General features: G+C 48.7%; 1 protein-coding gene across 1 annotated transcript in view; it reads right to left on the bottom strand.

The window, feature by feature from the left end:
- Positions 1 to 10,043, bottom strand: part of AP3D1 (adaptor related protein complex 3 delta 1 subunit) — a gene marked incomplete at its 3' end in the record, with an annotated part of 67,455 nt that overhangs the window by 1,334 nt on the left and 56,078 nt on the right. Inside the window, exons 13-19 of the mRNA XM_015408878.1 lie at positions 8,939 to 9,084; positions 7,493 to 7,641; positions 5,343 to 5,573; positions 4,198 to 4,429; positions 3,942 to 4,087; positions 3,186 to 3,307; positions 506 to 591 (exon numbers count right to left, since the gene is read on the bottom strand). Of these exons, the coding sequence (XP_015264364.1) occupies positions 506 to 591; positions 3,186 to 3,307; positions 3,942 to 4,087; positions 4,198 to 4,429; positions 5,343 to 5,573; positions 7,493 to 7,641; positions 8,939 to 9,084 (1,112 nt within the window). The remainder of the gene's footprint in view (positions 1 to 505; positions 592 to 3,185; positions 3,308 to 3,941; positions 4,088 to 4,197; positions 4,430 to 5,342; positions 5,574 to 7,492; positions 7,642 to 8,938; positions 9,085 to 10,043) is intronic.

Raw genomic sequence — 10,043 nt, 5'->3', positions numbered from 1 at the left:
TGGATTAGTGGACCTGTCTTGCCCTCTATATGTACATAATTTAAAGAAACCCTGCCAAGGTGATCTTCCCACAATGCCGAGCAAGGAGGCCAGGAGTTTGACAGCACTGCCCAAAGGGTGGCTGGTCTCCGCCACTTAAAAATGCGGGGACTGGCTCAAAAAGCCAAGAGGAGCTGGAGGAGAACAGATGTGATTTGATGCCAGAAGTCACATGGTGGAACACAGTCAGACCATTGGACAATCCAGTGCAGGACCCTGAGATGACTGGCAGCGGCTCTCCAGGGTCTCCCCCACAGGGAAAGCTCTTCCCCAACAGATCCTTCTCGCTGAAAGTGCTGGAGACGGAGCTTGGGACCTTCTGCACGCAAGCCCCATGCTCTGCCTCTGAGTCAAGGCCACTCTCTGCTTTGCACAGTGCCCTGGTGGCTTAAGGACTTGAAACCTCTCCTGCACATGAAAGAAACCGTACCCTCAACTGCCGCCGTTCACAGGCAGCCTTGCCTACCCTTGCTAGCTCCTCCTCGTCAATCTCAGGTTGCCGGTGCCGCGAGTGCCGCTGCTCTTCATCATGGAAGCCAGGCATCAACAAAGCTGTTTTAAAGACCATTAGAATAGCTCCACTAAATCAGACCGTGCTTGCCAAACCAGAAGGCCACTGGAAGGCCCACAAACAGGGTGGGGAGGACCATGCCTCCCAAAGCCTTGGGGAGGGCTAGGTGTGTACATACCTGCACCACCCCAAGCCTTTTAAGATGGATGTTGCAACCTTGTCCTACCTCTTCCCTCTTTTAAAGAGGCCAGATTGGTTGGGATATTAGGGAGAGCACTGAGCGGGGAGACTGTCTATTTGTATGCATCCTTTGCACGCCACGTCAAGTAATGTATGAACTACCGCCAGCACTTTACGATTTTATTGTATCCGTATCGTAATTGTATTTGAACTATTTTAACTGATTTTATGTGAATTTTATTGGTACCTATGTACCAGCTAATGTAAGCCGCCCTGAGCCTGCTCGTGGGGAGGGTGGGGTATAAACTGAATAAATAAATAAATATAGGGAAGAGGTCCCCCCCCCACCTAGAAACCTCAGTCTAAACTCTCCACCTAGGGAGATCTGCCAAAGCCTGCTCCCGCTACGGTTTCCATGGTGTCTCAAGGATTTTTCTGATCACAAAGAAGACCCAGAACTTAAGGCTTGAGTAATGCGCTGCGCCAGCTGTAGTTGATCATTAACAGTTTATCCTAAGCTGTGCATTTTAATAAACGTGAGTAGCTCTGAGTTCACTGTTATGTGCAATGTCGGCTGATGAAACTTAATCGATGGGAAAGTAACTCAAAGAAGGAGTATTCAAACCCATCAGAGAGAAGGGCTGGGAGAAAAGTGACAGTCACAGACTACGCAGAAGCATGAGACACGTTCCAGAGCATCGACCTGCTCCACCTCCCCCCACCAACACCTCTTTTCCTAGAAGGCTCAAAGCATCTCTCCCTAGTCAGGAGCTATAGCGGTCCCCAATATGTTTGAGGGTCAAGCTAACAAAACAAGTTGTTATAAAAATACAAATATCTATTATGGTGTGCACATTACTAAAAGATAAAATAGGTTAAAAGAAATGATTCAAATATCAGACACTTGAAACTTTTTACACACAGCGCCGAAAGTTATACACATACAATTGATGGGTATGTCTTTATGACCAGTAGACCATCAAGGGACACACATCCAGACACACTGGATATTTGTTACCAGAACAATTTAGAGAGCATGTGCAGTTACCATGAGAGATTATCCATGGCCCACTATGTAAACCTTTAGCAATTGCACATCATATGAGAAAGCAACACTGGGATCTAGAGAAAATCTTTGTTCATATATTTACTTCTGGATGTGTATTGTTTTACAATAGTAATATTGACCACTGAGGAAGGCCCTAAGGGTCTGAAACGTGTATGTTCTACTGGTCTGATATCTGAATCATTTTCTTTTAACCTATTTTATATTTTACTGGTCTGTACACCATAATAAATATTTGTATTTTTATAATAACTTATTATGTTAGCTTGACCCTCATGTACCACAGCCCTATTTTGGGCTGTGTTCCCTCTAAGCTGAGTTAGTGTGAGCTAGCTCACAGTATTTTAGCCTTTGGCTCACAGATTTTTGTCCTAGCTCAGGAAGGAGGGCTCCAGAACAAACTAATTTATGCAGTAGCCAAATCGCTCGCTAACAACTTTAATGCCATGAGCTCACCAAGAAGAGTTTTTGCTCACAAGACTCCACGGCTTAGAGGAACAAATGCAATAGGGGTTTCTGCAACTTTAAAATTGAGCAGGATACTACCAGCTGCACTCAATGTAGATTCAGAAAGCAGTCCTAGTAGGCTGGATACTCTGAGGCATGTTTGGTCCTGTTTACATAGAAGCAACCTTGAGAGGTGCACATTAAAGCTTAGGAGACCTGGCCCATAAGTGAGTATATATTGGTGGCTTTGTGGTCCATATATTGTGCTGTTCTTTAAAATATTCTTAATTCTAAGGAGGTATTCTCTTTTACAGAGAAACTGAATAGTATTGTCCTGTAAAGAAATTGGAATGAGACTTCCTGTTGTTGGTAAGATTTAATGAGACTATGTGCAACAGTGATAATGATATGTATTTAATATGATTATTTTGTATTGTTGGGATCAATTTTGTGAAATATGGTCAATAAGTAATATTGTTAAAAAAGTATTATTGTATTTCATACTTCTAAAGTTCTTTGTTCCTGAGAAAGGACCAGAAGTCTGAAACACTGCATACTACCCAGGAAAAGTGTTGGATATCTACTCCGGACTTTGTTTTTTCCTTCTATGGATCCTGTGGACTTCTGTATTTCCCCATGATGGATTATATGTATAGATTCATTACTGGTTACATGTGCTTTCCACTTTGTTGAAGTCTCCTTTTGGGTATACTTTTGCGGGTAATTCAGCTCACGGTTGTTTTTTGGTTCTTACTTGCTATTTTTTGCTGTGTGCTGTACTGTTTGTTGGTGGTTACCTTTAGTCAAACCATGAAGACCCTTCTGCTGCGGTGGCAGCTGCTGCCAAATTCAACGTTTTTAAAATACCCGTGCAGTCAATCAAATTCTCCAGTGGCCAATTAGACACCCTACTGGGCAAAAGCCCCACCTGGCCCCGCCCACTCTCTAAAACCGCTTGCTGGGCACCAGGAAGGGTGCTGGCAGGCGCCATGGCCCCCATGGACACCACACTGAGGGTCCCTGTTATCGGAGACGATGAGGTGGCAGTCAGCATGGAGGAAAGTCTAAGACAAGGGGTTTCTCCCAAGGAGCCCCTCCACTCCAAGGAAACCATTCATCCGCTCCTTCCTTGCCCAGAAAAATCCAAGCTCAAACTCCTGAGTCTCCTTGGTTTGCATGATTGACAGATTCTCCACCCATTTCCAAGCTAATTCCTGCAGCCACAAATGCCTAGGACAATGGTGGCGAACCTATGGCACAGGGGCCAGAGGTGGCACTCAGAGCCCTCTCTGTGGGCACGCGTGCCATCGCCCCAGCCAGGCCCAGACCATCATTAAAGTGTCGAATTCTCTGCCAAATAATTTTAAGTAAATGAAAGCATTTGGGATTGCTTTCCTTACTTTGGTTGGATCATGTTAAGTTAATGTATGGGTTGTTTTTTCTAAAGTAAAATTTCAGTATTCAGGTTAAATTGCCGTGTTGGCACTTTGCGATAAATAAGTGGGTTTTGGGTCGCAGTTTGGGCACTCGGTCTCTAAAAGGTTCGCCATCACTGGCCTGGGAGATTGCCTTAAAAATGATCAAAGTCATCAGGATACTTCAGCCCACAAACTTGTACAGGTTGACTTCGTATACAGGTATATCCGTATATCTGGGGTCTGAAGCTAATATTCTGGTGCTGAGCAGCGGGAATCTTACCCTTCCGGAACTGGAACTTTCTTCTGGGCTTTGGGGGCCACAGGGTTCAGCTCCCCAGCGAACAAGGCGATCACTTCCTCAGCCACCGGCACCTCCTTTAACTGAAGCTTGTGAATGTATTTCATCAGCTGCAGGATGCAGGAAGCCTGTGGAGCAAAAGAGAGGAGAGGGAGGGAAAAAAGTTGCAACGCAAGACCCCTCAAACAGGCGCGCCGAAATCCTTTCGGCCCGGAAAGCTCTCGGAGCGACTCGTTACCCTCTCTTGAACTTCGAGGTCGGCGCTCTGCACAAACTGGGGCAAGCGGTCGATCATCATCTGGGTGGCCTCCTGAGCCGCCTCCTTCTCGCCGGCTTGCTCCTTCTGATGCAGGATCGAGGCGTAAAGCTTCACCATGTTTTGGACGTAAACCGCTTGGATGTGGCCCGGGAGGGTGGTGACCTTCGGCCGCAGCATGGCTTCCAGGGTCTGGTGCGGCTCCTCGAGGTGCCTGAGGAGAACAGGGAGCTTAGAGGGCCCAGGGACTGGGCAACCAGGGCTACGCACAGCGCACACGCCGCAAAAGGAAAGCACACATCAGAGCCCGTGCCCCGTGTGGGCTACTGAGATCCATCGCCAGCCCCCGAGCAAAGATGACCACAGAGACGCCCCCCGTTTTTAGGGGAACATGCACAAGATTGGAATGTTACAGAGGGGCAGCCGCGTCGGTCTGCAGTAGAACTGCCGGACTGGAGTCCAGCAGCACCTTAAAGACCGGCAGGATTTTCAGGGTATGAGCTTTTGAGGGTCAATGCTCCCTTCGTTAGATATCTCAAAAGGAAGGATGCAGGGACACAGTGCACAACGTAACCAGCTTGATTAGAGCAGAGAAGAAAAATGGGCCTCTGCGTCCTTTCTTTGGAATGCCCCCGCCATCTTCAGAATGGGATATAAGACTCATGGGCAGCCAGTCCTACTTGTATCTGATGAAGGGAGCTTTGGTTCTTGAAAAATTCATACCCCGAAATTCTTGTTGGGCTCTCTAAGGTGCTACTGGACTTGAAGCTAGCAAGATTAGAATGGGTACTGCTGCTACCCCACACTGGAACATTGCTTGGGTCCCTTGGATTTCTGTACCTTTCCTCCTGCCTGTCCACTTCTTAGAAGCCCTATGCAACGCATCCCACCGTTGCCAACTGAACAAACACTGAAAGTCTCACTGAAGAGGTGCTTCGTTTTTGGTTAATCCAAACTTCGAGTGTGCGCATAGGCCAACGTCTCACGAGACCACCTTCGGGAGTGGGAAAGGGGGCTATACCGGAGGCTCCCCCTGACCACGCCGGGCAACAAAAGAGAACTCAGCCCCCTCCTCCAGGCTGGCGAGCCCTTTCCCATCGCCACAAACACAGCCTTGACACACTTACTCAGAGAACTCCCCGCATATCCAGGCGGCGGCATACAGCACCTCGCAGATCCCGTTCCTCTGGGTGTTGCTAGCCAGCAGGTGGGCGTTGTCCAGGAGCATTGCCATCTGAGAGACGGCAAACTTGCGGATGGCCTTCACGCGGATGGCCACGTCCAGCATCTGGGAGGCGATGAGGTGCCCGTGGCGGGTGCCCTCGAGCCGGGTCAGCTCTACCAGAATGCTGATGTACCTGCGGCAGGCAGAGGAGGAGACGGCCTTCGTCACAAATGCGGAGAAGGCGGGGAGACTGGCTGATAAGGAAAGTGGGGGGAGGGACCTGCAAGAGCCAAAGGTCTGGCTGGTGGTTTTCAATGAGTATAAATACACTCTGTTGGACGTGTGGATCTCCACCCTCCCAAGATGTTTCCCCTTTTCCCTCGACAACTTTCCTTCCTCCAAGCCTCCTCTGATAGCCCTGCTACGACCTTATGAGGTTCCCCCCTCCTTTTGCTCTTCTTTTCCTGGATCCTGCCTCTCTGACCTTTGAGAGAATTTTCAAGAAGAGAAGAAGAAGAGATTGGATTTATACCCCGCCCTTCACTACCCGAAGGAGTCTCGGAGTGGCTTACAAACTCCTTTCCTTTCCCCTCCCCACAACAGACAACCTGTGAGGTAGCTGTCAACATCCATGTGTTCTATAAGTCTGGCTGTAGATCATATCAATCTGTTTGACAGGAGCTGACAGCTCAGAGTGTCAGTAGAGCTGGCTCCAACTGGTTCTGTCTAGTTGATAGCAGAGCTAATTAACAGTGACTCAGCATTGGGTCCTGATTGGACAATGCTTGTATATATGTGGTGCCGTACAATGTACCATTCTTCCTGATGGAAACCTGGTGTCTGCGTGAGCATTTTGTCGTTCTGTGCAATATTGGTGGAGGCTCGTGTAAATAAATTGTGTATCATTTTACACCAAGCCTATAAGACTTACGTCTTCTTTGATACTCTCACACCACTCGCAATCTGCAGTGGGCTAGCACCGTGCAGACCTCGACAGTAGGTGGGGCTGAGAGAGCTCGGACGGAAACTGCTGTTTTTCAAGGACAGCTCTTATCAGAGCTACGGCTTGCCCAAAACCATCCAGCCAGGTGCAAGTGGAGGAGTGGGGAATCAAACCCGGTTCTCCCAGATTAGAGTCTGCGCACTTAACCACTACACCAAACTGGCTCTCAAGGAGGGCATCTCCATCCATCACTAGTACAAACCTCAATATCAATCGAAACACCACTTATTGAATGGCTGGGCCTCCAGGGATGGCTCCTGTTCTAACATGGAAAGAGTATCTTTGTTGCTCTATGGAGCTAGAAACACCATCACTATGAACTGGAAATCAACAAAGTTGCCGACCCTCTCACAATGGCACCAAAAGATATGGAGCTTACATATTATGGCCAGGCTCACAGACAAGCTGACATACTTTAATAAACCTTCTTCACACTCTACCTTCTCCTCTATCTGGCTAACCTATCCTAGAGTATTTGTCCTCCCCACAAGAAATCCCCAAAGTTATAGATGATTTAGATTTATGGTAGAACCTAGAAGCTAGCAACTTGTGTTGTGTGTCTTCTTAACTCTTAGATGGTTGTGCTCATTCCTATACACTAAATTTACTGTACAGTAGAAGAAGAAGAGATTGGATTTATAACCCGTCCCTCACTACCCAAGGGAGTCTCAGAGCGGCTTACAAACTCCTTTCCCTTCCCCTCCCCACAACAGACACCCTGTGAGGTAGGTGGGGCTGAGAGGGCTCTTGACAGAAACTGCTCTTTTTCAAGGACAGCGGCTTGCCCCAGGTCATCCAGCCAGGTGCAAGTGGAGGAGTGGGGAATCAAACCCGGTTCTCCCAGATTAGAGTCCGCACACTTAACCACTACACCAAACGGTACCAACTTAAGCCTCAGTTATGACCTGTGATTCATATGATAAGTATTCCTGGGGTATGTTGGGAACAATTAATGTTAAAATTCAAAAAAAAAAAATTAAAAATTTAAAAAAGGAGGGCATTTTCGGTCATGAGGCAGCAAGGCATAAAGCTGTTCTAAAGCCTCAGATGTTTGGCTCCTGAACAGGGCAGCCCCCCCCCCCCCCCCCCCTGGACCACTGACTACAGACCATTCAAAGTTGGTGATGTACTGGTAATTGGACTGGCTACATATGTCAATGATTTTGGTCAGCAGCTCATCCCTGTAGGTCGTCCCTTCGGCTTTGTCCACGTGGATCATCAGCTTCTTCACTATCTCCATCAGGTTCTTTTTGGACACCTGGGGCAAAGGCAGGAGGCACAAGGCAGATGTCAGGCACAAGAGCTCGCTCGCCTGCAATGCATCCCACCATCTCTGGCTGGGAGGGAGCGGCAGCCAAAAAGGAATGTGCACCCCAGGATTGCAGGAAAAGCACAGGATCAAGCTTCTCGAGCTCCCCAGGTTTTGTTTGAGGGAGGGGTCGGCTTGTATCAAAAATATGCACGCGTGAGCGGTAATTGCAGAAACCTCTGAAGCCGAAAGAGGGGGTGGGGGGAGAAGGCTGGAAGATGTCTAGCCCTCTGGGTACAGGGCTTTGATTTTAGAGGCCAAGCTTCCAGTTCTCATTGCTGCAGAGATATTTTTATTTATTTATTATCCGATTTATACCCCACCGTCCCAGGCAAGGCTGCCTCAGGGCGGCTTACAAAAGAATGAAACACACACAATAAACAATTTGTTGTTGTTCAGTCGCACAGTCGAGTCGGACTCTTCGCGACCCCATAAATAATTTAGATAACCCTAAAACAACATAAATCAATTATAACATTAAAGCATTAAAAGGTGCTAACAGAATGGATAAAAGATGGCGGTCAACCTTCAGTGTACACTGAAAGTGTATGCATGAGTGAAGGTGTGTGCGTGAGTAGCGTCCGATGTTCTATCAGAGTGGTGGTTAAAGGAGATTTTATCAAGCACTTGGGTGACTGGCCCAGGTTGCAGCTCTTCCCTCAGCAAGGAGGAAGAGGGAGAGGCTGGTGGTTAAGGTGCCGTCCCACACTGACCCCTCCCCCCCCGATGCAGGGTGACCCAGCCCTCACGCTTGGGGATCCAGTAGTTGGGGTGCACGCAAGGTGTCCAGGGATGGGCTGCGTCTAGGTGGCAGAGCCTCTGCTTGGCACGCAGAGGGTCCCAGGCTCAATCCCTGGTTAAAAAGGACCAGGTAGTGGCTGGTGTGACAAATCTCCACCTGAGACCTTAGAGACCTGCTGCCAATGCGAGCAGACGGTACTGTCCCTGATGGACCGAGCCTGATGCAGTATACTGCAGCTTTCATGTGTGTGTGCCTGTGTACAACTACACAGCGCACTCCTCCGAGGGCCCTTGCAACAGCCAAATCCTCCTCTGCAGGACCACTCAATATAACAGGCACTGGGTGGGGTGTGTGCGTGTTCCACTGCCCAAGATGACAACCCCCATTCGGGAGCCAGCCACAATGGTGCTGTAGTCTTCTTATCACCACTGACAACAGGGGGAGGGGGGAACCAAGCAGGTAAAGCCGCACGGCCGGGATGAGGGGGACGTCAGGGCAACGCACCATTCCGTAGAGAAGGTCTAAGGCGCGGAGGCGGATGGACTCGTCCTTGTCGTCCAGGCACTGGAGGATGAGATCCTTATGAGACTGAACGGACTTGGGGTGGGTTTTCAGGATTTTGGACATCGCCAGCAGTCCCAAATACTTTACTGGGGAGGGAAGACACAACAGGGCAGAGTCACAAACACGGTGGGACTGGGTGCGGCTGACATTTCTTTTTACCGGGCAACAGACGGAGATGCTGGGCAGCCCGAGGCAGATGCTCATTAGCGGATACTGGGAGCCTGGGTCTTTGGCAAGCTCTGCGGCAACCTCACATCAACTGTTTTCCATTCGTTCTTCCTTTCAACTCCTGGCTAGAACATCCCTTTTCTCCCAGGCAATCACTTCCTGGAGGCCCTCCCTTTCTCTCATGGGAACTGCGCATGCGGTGAGCTCGAGGGGCATTAGAATATGCAAGACTTCCTGCTAATTGACAATCCCTGTTCTTACTGTTCTGTTTATTCGGAGACAAGTTTCTGGTCCTCATGCTAAAAAGATAGGGAGGAACGATCCATGAATGTCAGAAGCCAGAGGGAACGGTAAGATTTCCAGCAAAGGGTGGGGGGGATTGCAAAAAGGCATCTTGTGGCAACTTAAAGGTTAACAGAGATATGGAAGCAGATGCTTTTGTGGGACAGACGGAGCCAGCTTTGTCAGAAGCATAAAATAGTTTCTCAGTCCACAGAATATAGGCAGGCAGAAAAAGTTGACATGATCTTTTCCATTCAATCTTACCCCATTCCCCAGTACAGCCCTCACCACGTGTCTTTTTCACCTGCAGGGCCCGTGAGCTCCAGAATAGCCTTTTCAGTGATGAAAGGATCTCCCCCTCCCTTTTCAACAGTGGAAAATCTGGTTAGACCAGAGGTGTTCAAACTCATTTGTTACAAGGGCTGGATCTGACTGTAAAGAAAAATGGTTCCTTGCTCTGTTCTGCAAAATAAGATCTTTGGTTCAGGCTGTGAAAAGCCAGAGCTAAACTGTTTTCAGCTGAGGGTAGTACCAACCGCCCTTGAAGCTCCAATTAGCACATTCCAAGCAACTGAGCTATGGGGGGGGGGGGGGA

Source organism: Gekko japonicus, unplaced genomic scaffold (assembly GCF_001447785.1).
Source record: "Gekko japonicus isolate JY-2015 unplaced genomic scaffold, Gekko_japonicus_V1.1 scaffold4720, whole genome shotgun sequence".
NCBI lineage: Eukaryota > Metazoa > Chordata > Lepidosauria > Squamata > Gekkonidae > Gekko > Gekko japonicus.
This window is presented reverse-complemented; position numbering and strand designations above follow the sequence as displayed.